This window comes from Lynx canadensis, chromosome X (genome assembly GCF_007474595.2).
Source record: "Lynx canadensis isolate LIC74 chromosome X, mLynCan4.pri.v2, whole genome shotgun sequence".
In the NCBI taxonomy this organism is placed as follows: Eukaryota; Metazoa; Chordata; class Mammalia; order Carnivora; family Felidae; genus Lynx; species Lynx canadensis.
In genome coordinates, this window is record NC_044321.2 from 56,990,983 (window position 1) to 57,008,842 (window position 17,860).

Genomic DNA, 17,860 nt, shown 5'->3' on the forward strand with positions numbered 1-17,860 from the left:
AACACATCCCATGTTCATGGATTAGCAGACTTAATATTGTTAAGATGCCAGTATGACCTAAAGCATCTGCAGATTGAATGCAATCTTTATCAAAATGGATTTTAAAAAATGCTATAAAAAATGACTTTTGTAGAAATGTAGAAATGGAAAAGCCAATCCTCAAATTCATATGGAATTGCAAAGGACTCCAAATAACCAAAACAATCTTTAAAAGGAAATAAAGTTGGACGACTCAGCTTCTCATTCCAAAGTTTATTACAAAGCTATAGTAATTAAAGCAATGTAATCCTGGCATAAAGATAGATATATAGATACTTACCTGGCAGGGGAGATACCAATATCACGAAAGGGGTTTTCCCAGGGCGAGGCTTATCCATTGTACTCTGGATGTGCTGACCCCAGCGATTTCCCCAAATGTGGGAAACTGGACTACATAATTTGTGGTAGTGGGTGACTGCGTTTGCACTTTCCCCTAAAAAAAAAAAGATAGACATATAGACAAATAGAATTGAGAGTACAGATATAAACTGAAATACCTATGATCAATTGATTTTCAACAAGGGGGTAAAGACTGTTCAATGGGAGAAAGAAGACTCTTTAACAGATGGCAATGGGAAAACTAGATATTTAGATGCAAAATAATGAAGATTGACCTCATACCATTTACAAAAATTAACTCCAGATGGATCAAAGACCTAAAGTAAGTGCTAAACTGTAAAACTCTTAGAGGAAAAGCTAACAATCAACTTTCATGGTCTTAGATTTGGCAATGTATTCTTAGATATGGCATCAAAAACTTGGACAACAAAAGGAAAAATAAACTGGACTTGACCAAAATTAAAATTCTTGAGCATCAAAGAACATTATTTTAAAAAGTGAAAAGAAAATCTATAGGTTGGGAGAAAATATTTGCAAATCTTATATCTGGTAAGGTTTACTATCCAGAGTATATAAAAAAAACTTTTATAACTTAGCAATGAAAAGACAATCCTATTAAAAATGGGCAAAGCATTTGAAAAGACATTTATCCAAAGGATATATACAAATGGCCAGTAAATACACGAAAAGATGCTCAACATTGTTAGTCATTAGGGAAATACAAATAAAAATCACAGTGAGATCCCACTTCACACCTACCAGGATGGCTATCATAGAAAAAACAAACAGAAAATAAGTGTTGGCAAGGATAGAAGAAATTAGACTCTCATACATTGTTGGTGGGAATGTAAAATGGTGTAACAGATGTGGAAAGCAGTCTAGTTAGTTCCTTAAAAGGTGAATCATAGAGTTTCATAGCAATTCCACTTTTTGGCATATACCCCAAAGAACCGAAAAGAATAGTATCAAACAGGTACTCTTACACCAATGTTCATTGCAGGATTATTCACAATAGACAAAAGGTGGAAACAACTCAGTGTCCATCAACAGATGAATGGATAAGCACAATGTGATACATAATGCAATGGATTATTACTTAGCCAATAAAGAAATGGAGTTTTGATACATGTTGCAACATGGATGAACCTTGAAAACATTCTGCTAAGTGAAAGAAGCCAGAGACAAGAGGACAAATACTGTATGATTCCACTTATCTGAAATATCTAGAATTGGCAAAGTCATATGGACAAAAAAGTAAATTAGAGGTTACCTGGGGCTTGGGCATGGTGGAAATAGGGAGTTACTGCTTAATGGTTACAGGGTTTTTGTTTTAGGTGATGAAAAAGTTTTGGAAACAGATAGTGGTAATGGTTGCACAATATTGTGGATAATAATGCCAGTGAATTGTACACCTAAAATTGTTAAAATCCTAATTATGCCATACATCTCTTACTACAAAAAATAATTCCAAAAAGTGGTCAATTAACCCAAGAGAAAAAAGAAGCAGAGGCTGGAAAAAACAAAGAAAAGACATAGCAAACTGAAATCAGCTAGCAAGATGATAGATTTTATTTAAATGATATCAATAATTCTGTAAATGTGAAAGATCTATACATACCAGTTAAAAGACAGAGATTGTCGGTCTGGATTAAAAAGCACAACCGGGGACACCTGGGTGACTCAGTTGGTTAAGTCCGACTTTGGCTCAGGTCATGATCTCACAGTTCGTGGGTTCAAGTCCCGCATTAGGCTCTGTGCTGACAGCTCAGAGCCTGGAGCCTGCTTCGGATTCTGTGTCTCCCTCTCTTTTTGCCTTTCCCCCACTTGCACTCTGTCTCTCTCTCTCTTGGAAATAAATAAAACATTAAAAAAAACACAACCCATCTACATGCTCTCTACAAGAAACCCACTTTAAATGTAAAGAAATAAATTAAAAGTAAAATGGGAGAAAGATATACCATACAGATATTATCTAAAGTTGACCTAGCTATGTTAATTTCAGACAAAGCCAAGTTCAGAGCAATGAATATTTTCAGGGATAGAAAGGGACATTGCATAATGATAAAGGTATCAATTTTCAAGAAGACATAACCATCCTAAATATGTATGTACTTAACAAGAGAGTTTCAAAATTCATGAGGCAAAAACAGAACTTAAAGGAGAAATAGACGAATCCACAATTATAGTTGAAGATTCCAACATTCCTCTATCAATAATTGATAGAATAAGTAGACAGAAAACCAGTGAAGATATAGATAATATGAAGAACATTATCAACCAACTTGAACCCACTGACACTTATGAAATACTCCACCCAACATGATACAGACCTTAAGTGCACGTGGAACAATCACGAAGTTAGACCATATTCGGGGCCATAAGAAACATTTGGCAAATTTGAAATAGAAATCATGAAAATCAGACCATATTGGAATTAAACTAGAAATTATCATTGGGAAGATATCTGGGAAATCCCCAAATTTTTGGAGCTTGAAAAGTATTCTTCTAAATAAGTCAGGGGTCAGAGGAAATTCTCAAGGCAAATTTAATAATCTTTTTAATTAAATAAAAATGAAAAGAAAACATATTGAAATTTGTGGGATGTAGCAAAAGTGGTGCTCACCAGGAAATTTATAGCATTAAATATTTATTAGAAAAGAAAATCTCAAATCACTAATTGAGAGCACATGTAGAGGAATTAATATAATGATTGACCATGAAATTTAAGCTGGATAGGGAGGGAAGTGAACACATGAAGGGAAGTGGGAGTGGCAGGTTTAATGAATGGGGACAAAGTACTGTTAAGGTGGAGAAACAATAACATGGGTTAGAAAGGAGGCAGTGTTAGTTGAAAAGTGGGATGCTTGAAGTTGAGAAAAGGGAGGAATAGGGTTTTTTGTTTTGTTTTGTGGTAGTAATTATAAGGTCAGTGGTATAGCCATGTGGGTTAGTGGGTTAGTGGGTCAAGTAGGGTGGAGGGCAAGATATTTAGGGGAGAAGAGGTTAAGGAACTGAGAGTCCAGACTATCATTAAGATCATCTATGTGCATACTGCAATGACCCAGAATTATGACAGGAATAATGTTGCAGGGAGTAACAGTGAACTGGGTGCTAAAATCTTCAAGGAAGCAGTGTGAGTCATCCAGGGGTCAGTGGTTGCTCTGAGGACAGACAGTGAGTGATTTAATCTGAGGACCCTCAAAGCTGGGGATTGTTCTTGAGGAGGGAGGGAGGAGAATATCCTGGAAGTGAAAACAAGGAGGATACCTTTGACACTTCCAGGCCTAGTGGTGCTAGAGGTGTGAGAGAGAAGACAGCACCATTTAAAGAGGGCTTCAGGGACACTAAGGACCGTGGAGTTTAATTTCAGTTGAGGGAGAAGATGAAGGGAATATGTAGAGACGCAGTTGTAGAGATAGGGGAATTGGTGATAGCTGTCCATGCATTCTACAAAGCATAGTAGGAAAGGGTTTCAGAAGTTGGGGAGGAGGGATATGGAGTCATAAAAGTGATACACAGAGCTGTCAGACTACACTCAAAGAGAGGAATGGGTCTTGGGAGTCTTAGAGTGACTGACATAAATAGATAAAAGCCATGTTGAGGTTATTTATGATGGTTTCAAGATGAATAGTAATGGTCAGGCCCTGGGAGTGAGAGGTGGTGGTCTGTATCAGTCATGGTTCAGTCAGAGAAACAGAACCAATAGGAGATATATATATATATAAATATATAAATATGGTTTATGTGATTGTGATATGTACAGTTGAAACTTGAATACATGTTCCAACTGCATGGGTCTACTTATACACAAATATATTTTTGATAAATACAGCACAGTACTGTAAATATAGTTTCTTTTTCTTATGATTTTATTTTTAAATGTTTATTATTTTTGAGAGAGAGAGAGGGAGAGAGACAGAGAGAGGGAGAGAGAGAGAGAGAGAGAGAGAGAGAGAGAGAGCATGCGAGGGGGAGGAACAGAGAGAGAGGGAGACACAGAATCCCAAGCAGGCTCCAGGCTCTGAGCTGTCAGCACAGAACCTGATGCAGGGCTCTAATTCATGAACCGTGAGATCATGACCTGAGGCAAAGTTGGATGCTTAACCAAGGAGCCACCCAGGCGCCCCTCCTTATGATTTTCTTAATAGCATTTTCTTTTCTCTAGCTTCCTTTATTATATGAAGACAATATATAATACATATAACATACAAAGTGTGTGTTAACCAACTGTTTATATTATTGTTAAGGCTTCTGGTAAACAGTAGTTAAGTTTTTGGGGAGTCAAGAGTTATACACAGATTTTCTTTAAAAAAATTTTTTTTTTGAGAGAGAGAGAGAGAGAGAGAGGCAGAGAGAGGGAGACAGAGGATCTGAGGCAGGCTCTGCTTTCTCATCACAGAGCCCAATGAGGGGCTCAAACTCACAAACCATGAGATCATGACCTGAGCTGAAGTCTGATGCTTAGCCAGTGAGCCACCCAGGCACCCATACATGGATTTTCAACTGCATGGGGGAAGTGTCAGAGCCCCTAACCCCTGCATTGTTTAAGGGTTAACTGTACTTTGTCTGGAATGTATGATCTTACAATTGCATATAGTGATTGGATAGCCATTTTTAATGTAAATATGGAAACTCACCTGGGATGTTTGGAGACTGTTCTCTAGGTAACTCCAGGAACTGGACTTACTAAGAAGTTGAGCAAATGTCCATTTTGATTCCTCAAAGTGATGATTCTGGGCTAGATCGTTAGCAGTAGTAGACTTGTACTTATTTAAGATATAGCTGGGGCGCCTGGGTGGCTCAGTCGGTTAAGCGTCCGACTTCAGCTCAGGTCACGATCTCACAATCTCGCGATCTCACGGTCCATGAGTTCAAGCCCCACGTCTGGCTCTGGGCTGATGGCTCAGAGCCTGGAGCCTGCTTCCGATTCTGTGTCTCCCTCTCTCTCTGCTCCTCCCCCGTTCATGCTCTGTCTCTCTCTCTCTGTCTCAAAAATAAATAAACGTTAAAAAAAATGTTTTTAAAAAAAGATATAGCTGAGATGGTTGGAAAGTGGAGCAACCCATACAAAAGAAGTAGATGAGGGCTGCCACTGGTTATTGCCACAAGTTTGTAATCCAGTTTAATCCAATAAATCCCTTCCTCATGTATTGGCTGAGAAAAGACTTGATAAAGAAGTTGAGACATCTGAATGTCAGGAAGCATTTGATAAATTAGAAGGCAATTGAGTAAGAGACAAGATTTAGACTATTCCTGATTATATTCTTTGTAAGTACAGAAACTTTGATGCAAGGACAGGAGGCTACGTCCCCTCAGAATGGAGAAGGGAGAAAAAAAATGTACCTTCCTTTTTTATAGTCAGGAAACCACTATTTATACTGCTCTTCTGTGCCAAACACTTTACGTACACTATCTCATGTAATCCTCAGAACAATCCTACAAGGTAAATATTTAATAACCACAAAGGCATAGGCCCTGATCAATCAGAATGGATGCCTTTAGGGGTGCTTGGGTGGCTCAGTTGGTTAAGCATCTGACTTTGGCTCAGCTCATGATCTCTGATCTCGAGCTTTGTGAGTTCCAGCCCCGCGTTGGGCTCTGTGCTGACAGTTCAGAGCCTGGAGCCTGCTTCAGAATCTGCGACTCCCTCTCTCTCTGCCCCTCTCCTGCTCGTGCTCTGTCTCTCTCTGTTTCTCCAAAAATAAATGTTAAAAAAAAAGAATTGATGCCTTTAGACAATCAGTAGGGCCATACTCATGCACATCAATTGAATATTAGTCTTGTCTATTTTATGGATGAGTAAATTGAGGCACAGTGGGTGTTAAGTAACTTGCCAAGACACAGAGCTGGGGAGCTGGGGATTTGAACTCAGATCAGTGGGTCTCTAAAGCCTACATTTGGCTGTGACCACTATGCTGTGCTGCACAGCTTCGTACTAGAGAAGGAAAGAGAACCACATGTCTAACCATATTTGGATGCCTGATAATGCTGACATGTTACTTATTCAGGTTCCCTAATTAATCCAAAGCCCTGATCTGTGTAACAACTCCCAATTTAAAGTTGTAGAGATGGACATGGCTATTACCTAATGCAGCCTTAATAGCATACACAGAGAAGGCATGTCATCATGTGATGGACACAGCACATCCTGGAGAGATTAAGGACTCTTCCTTACTGCTTCAGGATTTTGTGGGGAGACAGGAATTTGCAGGGGAGGGGTGCTGGTTGTTAGGTCAGGAGTAGGATAGTCAGGGAGTGTCCCAATATGATTTCTTGTGAGTAAAGCAAGCCTGTTAGAATAAAATTACCCATTGAATGCAGCAACATCTGAATGTTCCTAATTATAGTCTCTTCCAGACAAGATAGGGAGGGAGTGAGGGAAAACAGGATTGTGGGGTGAGGGGTGGTGGACTGGTGGTGAGGGGGGAACCCACATACAACATGAGGATGAGAGTCTGAACAAGAATGTGTTCATGTTCTGCTGAAATCTCCTATAGTTTCTTTCAAAATACCACAAATCTTTTCTCGCAGTTTCAGCCTGGGCTCAGAGTCAGGGCCAAAGTTCAAACAACATCAAAGTTTATTTTTGAAATAAAGGTTTATTTCCTCATGGAATTCTTGAAGGGTTTGCCCTGTGTGTGTGTGAAACACTGAGTCTGGGCTGGAAGGAATTTATTTTAGGTCCTTGAGCCGTCTTCAGCTTACACGCCTATTGCCTAGGAGGTGATTGATGGCTGTGTAAGTTCCCAGTCCGCCCCTGGAGGCCCAGCTCTGGTGCACAGCCCTCCCCACTCTGAAGGCTGCCTCAAGGGCAGAAGCCTGCTCCGGCTTCTCAAATCTTGAGGCATTGATCCCCATCCTGCTCCCACTCTTTTCAGAGTATGGCATTGATTAGCACGGGTTTTGTCTGCATTGTTGATTGCATCGTGGGATCTCTTCTGATTGAAAAGCTAAAAGCTGCTAGTTTGTTTTCCTCGGGCTACTTTATTAGGGCCTGTCTGAGGAGATAGTTTGCTTGTGTTCTTAACTACAGAGCCAAGCATTGATACCAAAAAGGGTAAACGACATTAAAAAAAAAAAGTCAATCTGGTATTTGCCAATTCTGGTTAGTTTCTCTTGGTACGGACACTTAGCACCAGGGAACAAGACGATGTTAAAGTTGGGACTGAGGAACAGCCTTTATATCCCCCTACTGGCTGTGTGTATACACATATACATATACATATACATATACATATACATACATATGTATATGCATTCATAAGGAAAGCATCTGCACAGAGTCTCGTGGCAAGAGGGTACTGGGAGTGGAATGTATATTCTTGCAACTTAGATAAAACAATTGCTTGACTGTGGTGCCTGGGTGACTCAGTCCATTAAGTGTCTGACTCTTGATTTTGGCCCAGGTCATCATCTCATGGTTCGTGGGATCGAGCCCCGCATCGACCTCTGTGGGGTGAGGGGCCCCTATCTCTCCCTATCTCTCTCTGCCCCTCCCCTGCTCATGTGCGCTCTCTCTCTCTCTCTCTCTCTCAAAATAAATTAACATTTAAAAAAAACCACAACAATTGCTTGACTATAGAGGAATGTCATGGAGAAAACTGGCATTGCTGCTTGGCTTTCAAGTGCTACCATTTGTGGAAATTTGAGGGGTAGCAACATGGGGGCACCTTTCTTGTTTCTCATCCTGAAATAAGACAGGGCTGTACTGGCAAACTGGGTAGGTTGCATGTTTGCTCATGACTTTTCATTTCGCAGCTATGGCAGCTGCCAGCTTGAAGGAAGAGAAGTGTCATATCCTATGTTACTTATTTATGCCTTCAAATCCAGTTTTTATTGAAGTTCTAGGTTCTTAGCAGCAGCTAGTTAGGCAGGACAGAAGGTGGGAAGAAGAGCAGAGGCCTTGCTGGTTGCGGTGGCCAACTCTCCCATTTCCCTCCTACCTCTCTGGCCACTCTTTCCCAGTCACTGCTTCTAGACCAAACCCACCTCCAGTTCCACAGGTGGGCCCAATTTAGGCTTAGTCTGGAACTCCGAGCACAGCGACAGATGAGTTGCTCTAGGTCTGGAGTCTGGGAGTTGGTGGATGGGTAGGAAGCATCCAGCATTTTCAGGTCTGGCTTGGTTGTTAGGGGCTTCTCCTTTCTCCCCTTTGCACCTTCCCTCTCTCTCCCTCTGAATGCACAGTGCCTCGGTTTATAAGCATATTAAAGCAAATGTTGAATTCACAGAGCACTTTCTGGCTACTTGGCCCTGGGGCTGTGTGTGCAGATGGGACATAGAAGTCTTGCCCTCCTCATTTGCCTCTTCCCATTGCCTCCAGATGAAAAGTTCTCAAGCATCTCCTTCCCCACATCAGGCAGTGTTCTGCTACAGAATCCACAATGACTCTCTACTAACCCTTAGGCCAAGTTAAGACCTTTAGTAAAGCTCTTCATATTGGGTTCTTTTATAATCCAGCTTCATTTATTCATTCATCAGTATACATTTTCTGAGTACTACTGTGTGCCGGTCGCTGGGCTTGGCACTGGGCGTACAGAAGTGAGTGAGACCGACAAGGTTCCTGCCCTCATGGAGCTAACAGTTTAATGGGAGAAGACAGTATTATTATTTTTTAAGAAAAAATTTAAGTTTATTTATTTGGGGGCAGACAGAGAGAGAGAGAGAGAGAGAGAGAATCCCAAGCAGGCTCTGTGCCATCAGTGTGGAGCCCGACTCAGGGCTCAAACCCACAAACTGTAAGACCAAGACCTGAAATCAAGTCAGACACTTAACTGACTGAGCCACCCAGTTGTCTCCACGATATTGTTACTGTTAAACAAGGATGATTGTGCCAATGCTGTGCTGGAGGGTGATATGGGAGTATGGGACAGGACCCTTCGTCTTAGCTTGCTGACCCACCCTGGACGGTGTGGCTGGAATGTGGCACTTCTAGAACCCTGACTCTCCCTCCACAGACCAGAGCCAGGCCCCTTGCTCCTTCCCCAGAGGCTCTCTACATAAAAGCCTGCCTCTTGCTCAAGGTCTTAGTTTTCCTATTGGGAAGAGCCTGGCAGTAAGAAGGAAGGTGAAAACTTATAGTCTCTTGACTTCTTCCAACAGTACATGCAGTCTGCCGGTTCTGGTCCTGGGAAGGGAGGAGGGGCTCTGTTCTGAGGTGGCCCCATTGCAAGTCCTTGATGTTTCTTTGATGAAAGCCAGGGCCTGCACACTGAAGAGGCTGGAGTGAACAGACTTGGCTGGGGGGGAAGGGTGTGGGGCCAATGCTGATTTGCTTGGAGCTTGTTATTATAGAGCCTTGAAAGACTCATCAGCTTCAGGAATCAAAGTGAGGTCGGCTCAGACACCAGGCCCAGCCTAGGCCTGCCACCCTCAAGCAGTGAAGCTTTGCCCACACAGTCTCTTTCAATCTGCTCGTACCTCATTTCTTTTTCTCCCCAACGAAGATCAGTCTAAACAGCCCATAGGTCAAGGAAAAGTATCCCTGGAGAGTCCAGCCAAGTCCCTACTTCCTGCCAGTCACTCTTTTGGCTCAGGTTTGAGTTCGCCAAATACAGGATTTTGAGTCCTCATTCTGCAATTGGATTTAACAGTTCAGAAAAGGGGTTGTCTTTTGCCCATTTGTTTCTTATTTTAACAGAAAGGACTTTTTTAGTATCCATGTTCCACTTTACTGAACAAGGAACATGGGTAATCAGATTACTTTTAACTAGTTGTAAGGCCTTTTGAACTGCCTTAGGGACAATTCTGTAAAGGAATGAATGAACAGGCCACACTCAGGATCATTAGCACAGACACACATAGTCTGTTCAAGGTGTTTTATTAATAGATTATGAGGAAGGGATTATACGGATCGGAGCATTTTTAGCAGGAAAGATATAAGAATTACCAGAAGGAAGAAATGGAACCACAGCAATGTCAAAGTGGCTTAGGGGAGAATCAGATGGTAGCTCAGTGTGTTGAAAATAAGTGTTGAGAGGGGAAACTCCCCAAGTGCACAGGGACACACACATAACTCAGGCACTCTGGTTTTGAGGATGTCAGTGTCTCCCTCTCTTCTAACTTCTACAATGGAGAGGAATTGAGGCGTGACTACAGGGTTTCCCGCACTGAAAGCATATGCCAGGCTGTTCCACGGGCATCTCAGGAGCCCAGTGCTGCCAGAGCTGGAGGTAGCTCTGGACTCTCTTTTTGCATAATGTATGGAGCTGCATCCCTCCATCTGAACTGCATCTATTGTTCCAGAGAATAGGTTTGTATTCATTCATTCAAGGATTCATTCATTCCAGGGTGTTTAGAGCAGTCCAGGCACTGTGAGAGTACCCAAAGACACTGCCCTTCTGAGCAGTCCAGTAAGATAATTGGTTCTTTTCTCCTCATTCCCAAGCTCCTGGGCGCTAGAAGGCTGTACTCACAGCTTAGTCTAGCCCGTGTGTGACACCAAGTACATGTTTGGGAAAGGAAAGCTAGATGAATGAAATCAGCCCATTCGGTGGGAGCGGGTGCGCTTGAATTTTTATTATTTATGAAGAGAAAGTTTAAGTTAAAGAAACAAAGCAGAACACAACTTTAACCATCAGTACTGGGACTCGAGCTCTGCAGGAGGACACGGGCACACATACTGTACCGAACATCACAATCCCCCACCCCACCTCACGCAGACATTCCCTTTCACGCTGTAGCTCGCTGTTTTTACTCGAACTTCCCTTTCCCTCCTCTCCCGGATCAAACGTTAATCCGCGAATCTCTGACCGCAAAAAAAAAAAAAAAAAAAAAAAAAAAAAAAAAAAAAGGTGGGTGGGGGGATCCCGAAGTAGGGAGGAGGAGGTGGAGAAAGGCGGGGAGGAGGAGGAGGAGCCCAGCGAACCGGAGTCAGAGGGACTGGTGGCTTCGGCGAGTGTGCAGCCCCGGGGGGAACAGCGCTCCAGGCTGGGAACCCGTCAGCCCGCCCACCCGCCTGGCTTCTTCGGCGCCCGCCAGCTCGCGGGCCCGCGCCCGGGGCCTGTTACACCCGGAGCTGGGGCCGCCACTCAGGGGCGCTTGGGCCAGGGGCGCCGCTCCGGGTGTGTCGGCGGCGCCGCCAGGCTGGTTCCCCGCGCTCGCGCCCGGGATGCCGTTCTACAGGCGCACGGTGGTGCCCCAGCGCCTGTGTCCGCGCAACCCGCCGCAGCCGCTCACCGAGCTCCGCGACGTGAGCCACCTGGCCGCGCTCAGCCTGCTCCGGCAGCTCGCCGACCTCTGTGGCCACTCGCTGGCTCTGCTTGAGGACCTCGAGGGGCACCTGCTGGCCCTGGGGCGCCGCACCGACAGCCTGTTCCGGCGAACGGTGCGCCTCCGCCGCCGCCTTCCCTGCCGCCTGCTCGGCCCAGAGAACGACGAGGAAGAGCTAGGTAAACCGCGCCTGGGAGCCTCACGGCCCCTAGTCTACCCCGCCTCTGGGGGCGCCAGTGATCTCCGTCTCTGCGTCCCCTCCCGGCCCCTCCTCCTCCCTTCCCGACCCTTCCCTCCCTTCTCAGCGAGTGAGGGGATCCCTTTTCCTGGACTCCCGACCCGCCGCTCTCCCTCTGGAACTTCCTGCTCCTTGACCCTGCGGCGCCGTCCTGAGTGGCCCTGTGCCCTCGGGGCTCTCGGCCCTGGGGTGCGCGGCCACCTTCTGGGGATCTGGTTGGGGGGCAAGGCGGGGGGACCTGCGGGGTTCCTGGGAGCCACTGGGTCCGGGACGGCTTCAGCGCCGTCCCCAAGGCCCGAGGCGTCCACGTCTTCGCGGCGTTGGGAACCAAATGGCCGCGCCGCTGGCGTCTTTGCTCGGCCGCTTCGGAAAGCGCGCGGGAGCCGCAGGCCAACTACGCGGCCGCAGGAGCCTAGCGGCGGTGCCTTCCGGATTTAAACCTGTGCAACTTCGCGCCGGAGCGTGTTCGCGGCTCGCTCGCGGAGGAGTGTCAGAGCGCCCTCCCGCCTGCTTCTGCCCGCGATTTCGGGGTCACTGCGCCAGGAGTGGCCCGAGGGGTGTGGGGGAAAGGAGAGACTGCCTCCAGCTTCGCTGACCCCTACCCTTAGGGTCTGGCTGCACGGATTTGCTTGAGAGAACCGCTTAAAGTGACTGTCATCAGTTTCATGATTCCTTAAGGAATTAGCCGTGCCTGAGAAACCCAGTGGTGCCCTGGCTGAGGACTCAGGACCCGTGAGAGGGTAGGAGGGCGATGCGAGCCTTTGACCCTGACTACTTTGGACTCCAGCACTTTGAATGGGGAATCCTTGCTCCGTGGCAATGCAGTGATTCCTTAGAGTGTGGAACTTTTGCTGAAAGCAAGGGGACTGAACGTGCTGGAAATGCTGACCACAGCTGGGGCATGCCAGGTACCAAGGCAAATTGGCACACCAGAAAGGGGAGAGAAGGAGCAGTGTGACCAGAAAGTTTCAGATGGAGGCAGAAGATGGCTACTTGCTGACTTCTGAGTGCGACTCCCGCTGCCTTGGGGAAGGATTACCTGGGCCAGCCCCTCTCCCTTGCAGACACCACCTTGCCCCCACTCTTTTCAGTAGGACAGGACTCAGAGGCCCTGGGACCTCCTCTTTGGAAAAGGTCTCTGACTTCTGAGGTAGATGGTGGAGGTCACTAGTGGAGAAAAATGAACTGGGTCATGTGTGAAAAGGAAGGTGGAAGACGCAGATGACTGCCAGATGGAATGTAGACATGGGACCAGAAACCTCTGCGTGGCAGGGGACCAAGAAAGCTGGGGCCCTAAGTCTGGTTAGTTCTCAGTTAACAAAGAGGGTAAGAAGGTCAGTGTTGATTTTTTTTTTCCTGAGGTCCCATTGACTACTGACTACCAGGATTAGCCTAGGAGAAATTTGATCAGTCAGCTGGGGGAGTAGTTTTCAAAATCCCCACACAGTTTACAGAGAGCCACCTACTGAGTTTAGCTGGGTAAGTTAAGGACAGAAGGGAGGCTCTGCTTTTCCAGCCTATACCTTTCTGTCCACTGAATCACAGCCTTTTCCACGTGAGGGAAGGCATGGCTTCACCAAGTCACCTTGGGACCTAACCCTTTCCTGTGATCTGATGGTTTAGAAAAAGATGGCTTTGTGCAATGGATATGTTTTAAAGGAAGGGGGGCAACTCTTAGAATAAATCGCATTGTTTTGGTTTCTTTGAGAGTGGCCATTTTTGGTGTGTCCACTGGCCTCTCTGGGAATGAACATGTTTCTCAGCTGAGAGCCACTAAGGGGTCTGCTGCATAAATGGAATGCGGCTGCCCTAATTTGGCAAGAAGTTCTGGTTTTCCATTTTCTGGTCTAATGCCCTACCCTAGATTCCTCTTGAGGTTCCCACTGCACACTTTTCTCTTCAGGTGCTTTGATTGCGTATCACTTAAATTAGGCCTTCTCAGCAATGATCTGAGCATAGGTACCAAACGCAAAGAGTCTTGGGGAGCATAATCAGTGCACCATCTGGCCACCCTCTTGTCGCTCAGGTATAAGCTTGAACAAGGTGTTCAGCAGGCTATGTATTATATTTTGACCCCAAGTAAATATCCCCCTCCCTTTTTTTTTTTTTACCATTATCAGGTCTTGTTTTTTTTTTTCTTCCCTGTGCCTTTTCTTCTAGTACTCCTACTTTTTTACTGACCATTTTGCTGGTGGTCAGCGCTCCCACTCAGCATTTTACCCTATATATCCTCCACTGGCTGGATTTCCCCCAAATTCTTCCTTTGGCTATTTCTTTGACCATGGGGGGCAGGAAAGACCTGGGAAAGAGGGAGGAAGGTTTGGAAGCAACATAACGGGAGTGAATGACACCTGACAGGTCAGCAGCTTGTAGCCTTCCTGCAGGGACAGCTTGGCTGTCATCTATGGGAGCCATGGCAAGTCAGACTGGCCCTTAGCCTTCAGGCTTGCAGAGACCAGACTGCAGCCTTCTTCCGGGGGCCCTGAGAGGCAGCAGGGGGAGGGCAGGGGGAGGAGAGAGAGATAGAGGAGGAGAAAGTTGATGCTAAGGGAGTCCAAAGTGCTCCTCTCTACAACGGGGGGTCACACCCCCACCATCTTCAAGGTTACAAGGGTGGGACTGGGCTGGGTTGGTTGCCTGGCAACACCTCCTCCTCCACTGAAGGCTGTTCTTTGGTAATTTGAACCCCTTTGAGACTGCCCTAGAAGCTCTTGTAACTGGGGTGAGGTGGGGGATGGGGGTTGGAAAGAGGAGAAGGCGTGCTACGGGAATGCACCAGGCTCCTCTGGTTATGGATTTGTGACTGTTGCCACACCCTTGGCATGGCCCTGCCTGTAACTAGAGGGTTTTTTCCTCACATCTGGCTTTGAATGTGACCTGTTTTATTGCATTCGTGTTCTGTACTCTTCGTCTCAAGAATGGCATGGCCAAAGCCAGAGGGAAACAGCTCCATGCCTGCTGCAATATGCTGAGTCAATCCAAGCTTTCCAATTTCTTCCTCAGAGATCCATTTAATGTTTGTAGGTGCTTAGATGATAATTACAAAAGCAATCAGGCTATTGGCCTAGGGGTATAATATCTCTGAAGTGAGCAAAGAAGCCACTGAAGCACTAGATAAATCTAGGTATGTTTAATAACACTGGGCCCTATCGTGTTACATTAGCTGATGAACTTGCTGTGGGGAAGATGCTCTGTTCCTTCTTGCAGTTGTTTTGGCCTGAATACAGCCCGTTGAGTCGATGGTGGAAACTCCCTCTTCATCTTTATATAAAATTCCTGCCTTCTGATTTTCCAGCTTTGTGGCAACTTTGGCTCCAAATCAGAAAGGACAGCTGGTTTGTTTATGTTTAAATCATAATTACAGTGCAAGGGGAGACTGTTGTAAATCTATATGGAGATGAAAAAATGAGAACCGCATCTTTAGACCGCAGCCTATTTACCATTAGATGAGGTGTCATGGACCCTGAATTGGACCATCATTGCTACTGAGGAGGGAATATGGCCTGCTTGAGTTGAATGGAGCAGGGGGAACTTTGGGGACTTGCAACAGGCACTTTGCCAGAGCTCACTTTGTCTCAGTCCTACCTGTCATGCCCAGAGACCCTTGGGACAGTGGCTTGACCGAGTGGGGAGGGTAAGGAAGCCCATCTTCTCTTAAATACCATGAAATTCCTGGTCTGCTTCGTGGTATTTCCTTGTGTTGAAAACATCTTCCCTGGAAATTTTGACACCAAAATGTCCGCTAGAATTTTCTCTACTTTAGAAACAAGAAATTTAATCTTTTCCTTTTTAGAGACACATGAACAGCTAAGGTGACAAAAAGCATCGGGATGACGGAAGAGTAGAGTAATAGGAGAATATTCAAGTTATGGCTCTTGGGCTCAACCTTGACCTTTGTGAGGTTGATTAGGTGTCAGGAGGAGAGTGGTGACTTTGCATCATTTGTCCCTATACTTCTCTGGTTTAGGTGGAGTTGGTTTATGCCATGTGGCACAAAAATTTGGTCATTAAGGGGTGCCTGGGTGGCTCAGTTGGTTAAGCGTCAGACTTCAGCTCAGGTCATGATCTCATGGTTTGTGAGTTCAAACCCCGCATTGGGCTCTGTGCTGACAGCTCGGAGCTTGGAGCCTACTTCGGATTCTGTCTCTCTCTCTCTCTCTCTCTCTCTCTCTCTCTCTCTCTCTCTGCACCTCCCCTGTTCACACTCTGTCTCTGTCTCTCTCAAAAATAAATAAACATTACAAACATTACAAACTTTTAAAATTAAAAAACAAAACTTGGTCATTAACCATATGGGTGTCATAACACTTGACTACTGAGGCCCAGAAGAAGGAAGGGACTTGTCCAGAGGCACCCAGCTGGATCAAGACAATTAGAACCCCTAAGGGTTGAAAAGATTAGAATGTCTCCTGATGTGTAATTCCAAGTAAAAGCAATGTTAAACCTTCAAATAAGATGGTATGTTTTGAAATTACTAAGAGTTCCACATGTATGTTGAAATTAAAATGGCTTCTTAAAGATTTTTTCATTCTCTCTCTATTTTGTACTCCTGTTGTTGGTGATCTGAGTGTATACTTACTCTGCCCCTTGGGGAATGTGGCACTGGCTAGGTCAGACAGCAGATAAATGGCAGGAAGCCTTGATCTAAAAGCCGGGCCTTCTGACATTGAAGCCAGTGCTCTGTGATGCCAAGTTCAAAATCAGTTGTTCACTGAGAGTCACTGCCCTGTCACTTTTTCTAGCTGGAACTTGTCCAAGATGAGGAATGACTCTGGCTACCTTTGCAAAGTGAGGGATGCTCTGAAGAACCAGCTCCCTCTGGTTTCTGCAGTTGGGGCTTGGTGGGTGAGCGGGAGGTGGAGAAGAGGCAAGAAGGTCAACCTTGCTTCATGTACAGAATAGATGTGAGGCAATGGGCTCCCTTGTTAAAACATAGTCTCCTTTAAGTTTTGAGTGGAAAATAGCTTAGAAAAAAGAATCTTCAGGTGGGAAGGGATGGCTGGGTCAGTGACTCTGACACTGTCTTCTGAAGGTCACCTTTCCAATGGGGTCTTTTACTCGTAATCCTTCTGCCATCTTTATACTTGCTATTTTCCCTGATAGCTTTTAATCCAATTGTGGACAGTCCTTGTCACACACCCACATCATGACTATTTTCTGTTATAGCAGACACTGGTTGGCATTTCCAAAGGCACTTTTATTAAAAAAAAAAACAAAAAACAAAAAAACAAGGAACGGGAAAGTAAAACTATTACCAAAAATGTATTTAGCGTACACGTTCCCAAAGTATGGATTTATTATCCTTCAGAGCTAAAGAAGCTTAACAGGATTACTAGGTTTGCTACTCTCTATACCATTTCTGAGGACCTCAAATCACCTTATCCTCATTACTTTCTAGACTTGAAAAGAGGACACAACTTTGTCTGAATCCATCTCCTTTCCCCCTCTCACCCTTGTGCTGAGTGCTAAAGACTCAGAGGTAAATAAGACCCAGTCTCTCCCTTCAAAGAGCTCCCCCTGCAGAGGTGGGTACCATCTCATTTCCTGCCACATCAGCACATGATGCCAGGGCATCAAGTCCTCTCCTTCCCTGGGTGAGGGAGAACTGATAACCAGCATCAGGACCCTAGTTCACACCCCAGAGGATTTTCCATTCAGTCTGGGTCCAAGAATGGAATTTGGACCTTTAGAATCTGCTGTGGTAAAAACAAAAATAAAAACCACATAGTGACAGGCTGCTCCTGTGAATTTAGCAATGCTTTTACACAAATCCACAGATTTGAAATTGATGACTTTATGTTTACACATAGGCAGGGTAGTGCTTATTCAGTAGGTGGACAATGCTTGGTGGATCTGTAAACTCACAGACTTGTGGTAACTGCACGGCCCTCTAGAGTCTTCTCCTCTCAGTTGGAAACCACTAGCCTAACTGTGAGCTCCTCAATAGAAAGTGAGCTCCTCAAGGGCAGAGATCTTCATCTGTTTTTACGGCTGTTTCTCCAGCCCCTAAAATAGTGCTTGGCGTCTAACAGG

The 17,860-nt window shown here is 45.2% G+C and overlaps 1 protein-coding gene and 1 non-coding gene across 2 annotated transcripts in view; both read left to right on the forward strand.

Annotated features, from left to right (window-relative positions):
- The first annotated feature begins 311 nt into the window (after window positions 1-311).
- LOC115507988 lies at window positions 312-475 on the forward strand. Its single transcript, XR_003966896.1, has one exon. It is a non-coding gene; the product is annotated as a U1 spliceosomal RNA (small nuclear RNA).
- A 12,103-nt stretch (window positions 476-12,578) lies between these two features.
- NHSL2 (NHS like 2) overlaps window positions 12,579-17,860 on the forward strand; it is a 263,935-nt gene continuing 258,653 nt past the window's right edge. Inside the window, exon 1 of the mRNA XM_030304810.2 lies at window positions 12,579-12,735. Coding sequence (XP_030160670.2) covers window positions 12,579-12,735 — 157 coding nt within the window. The remainder of the gene's footprint in view (window positions 12,736-17,860) is intronic.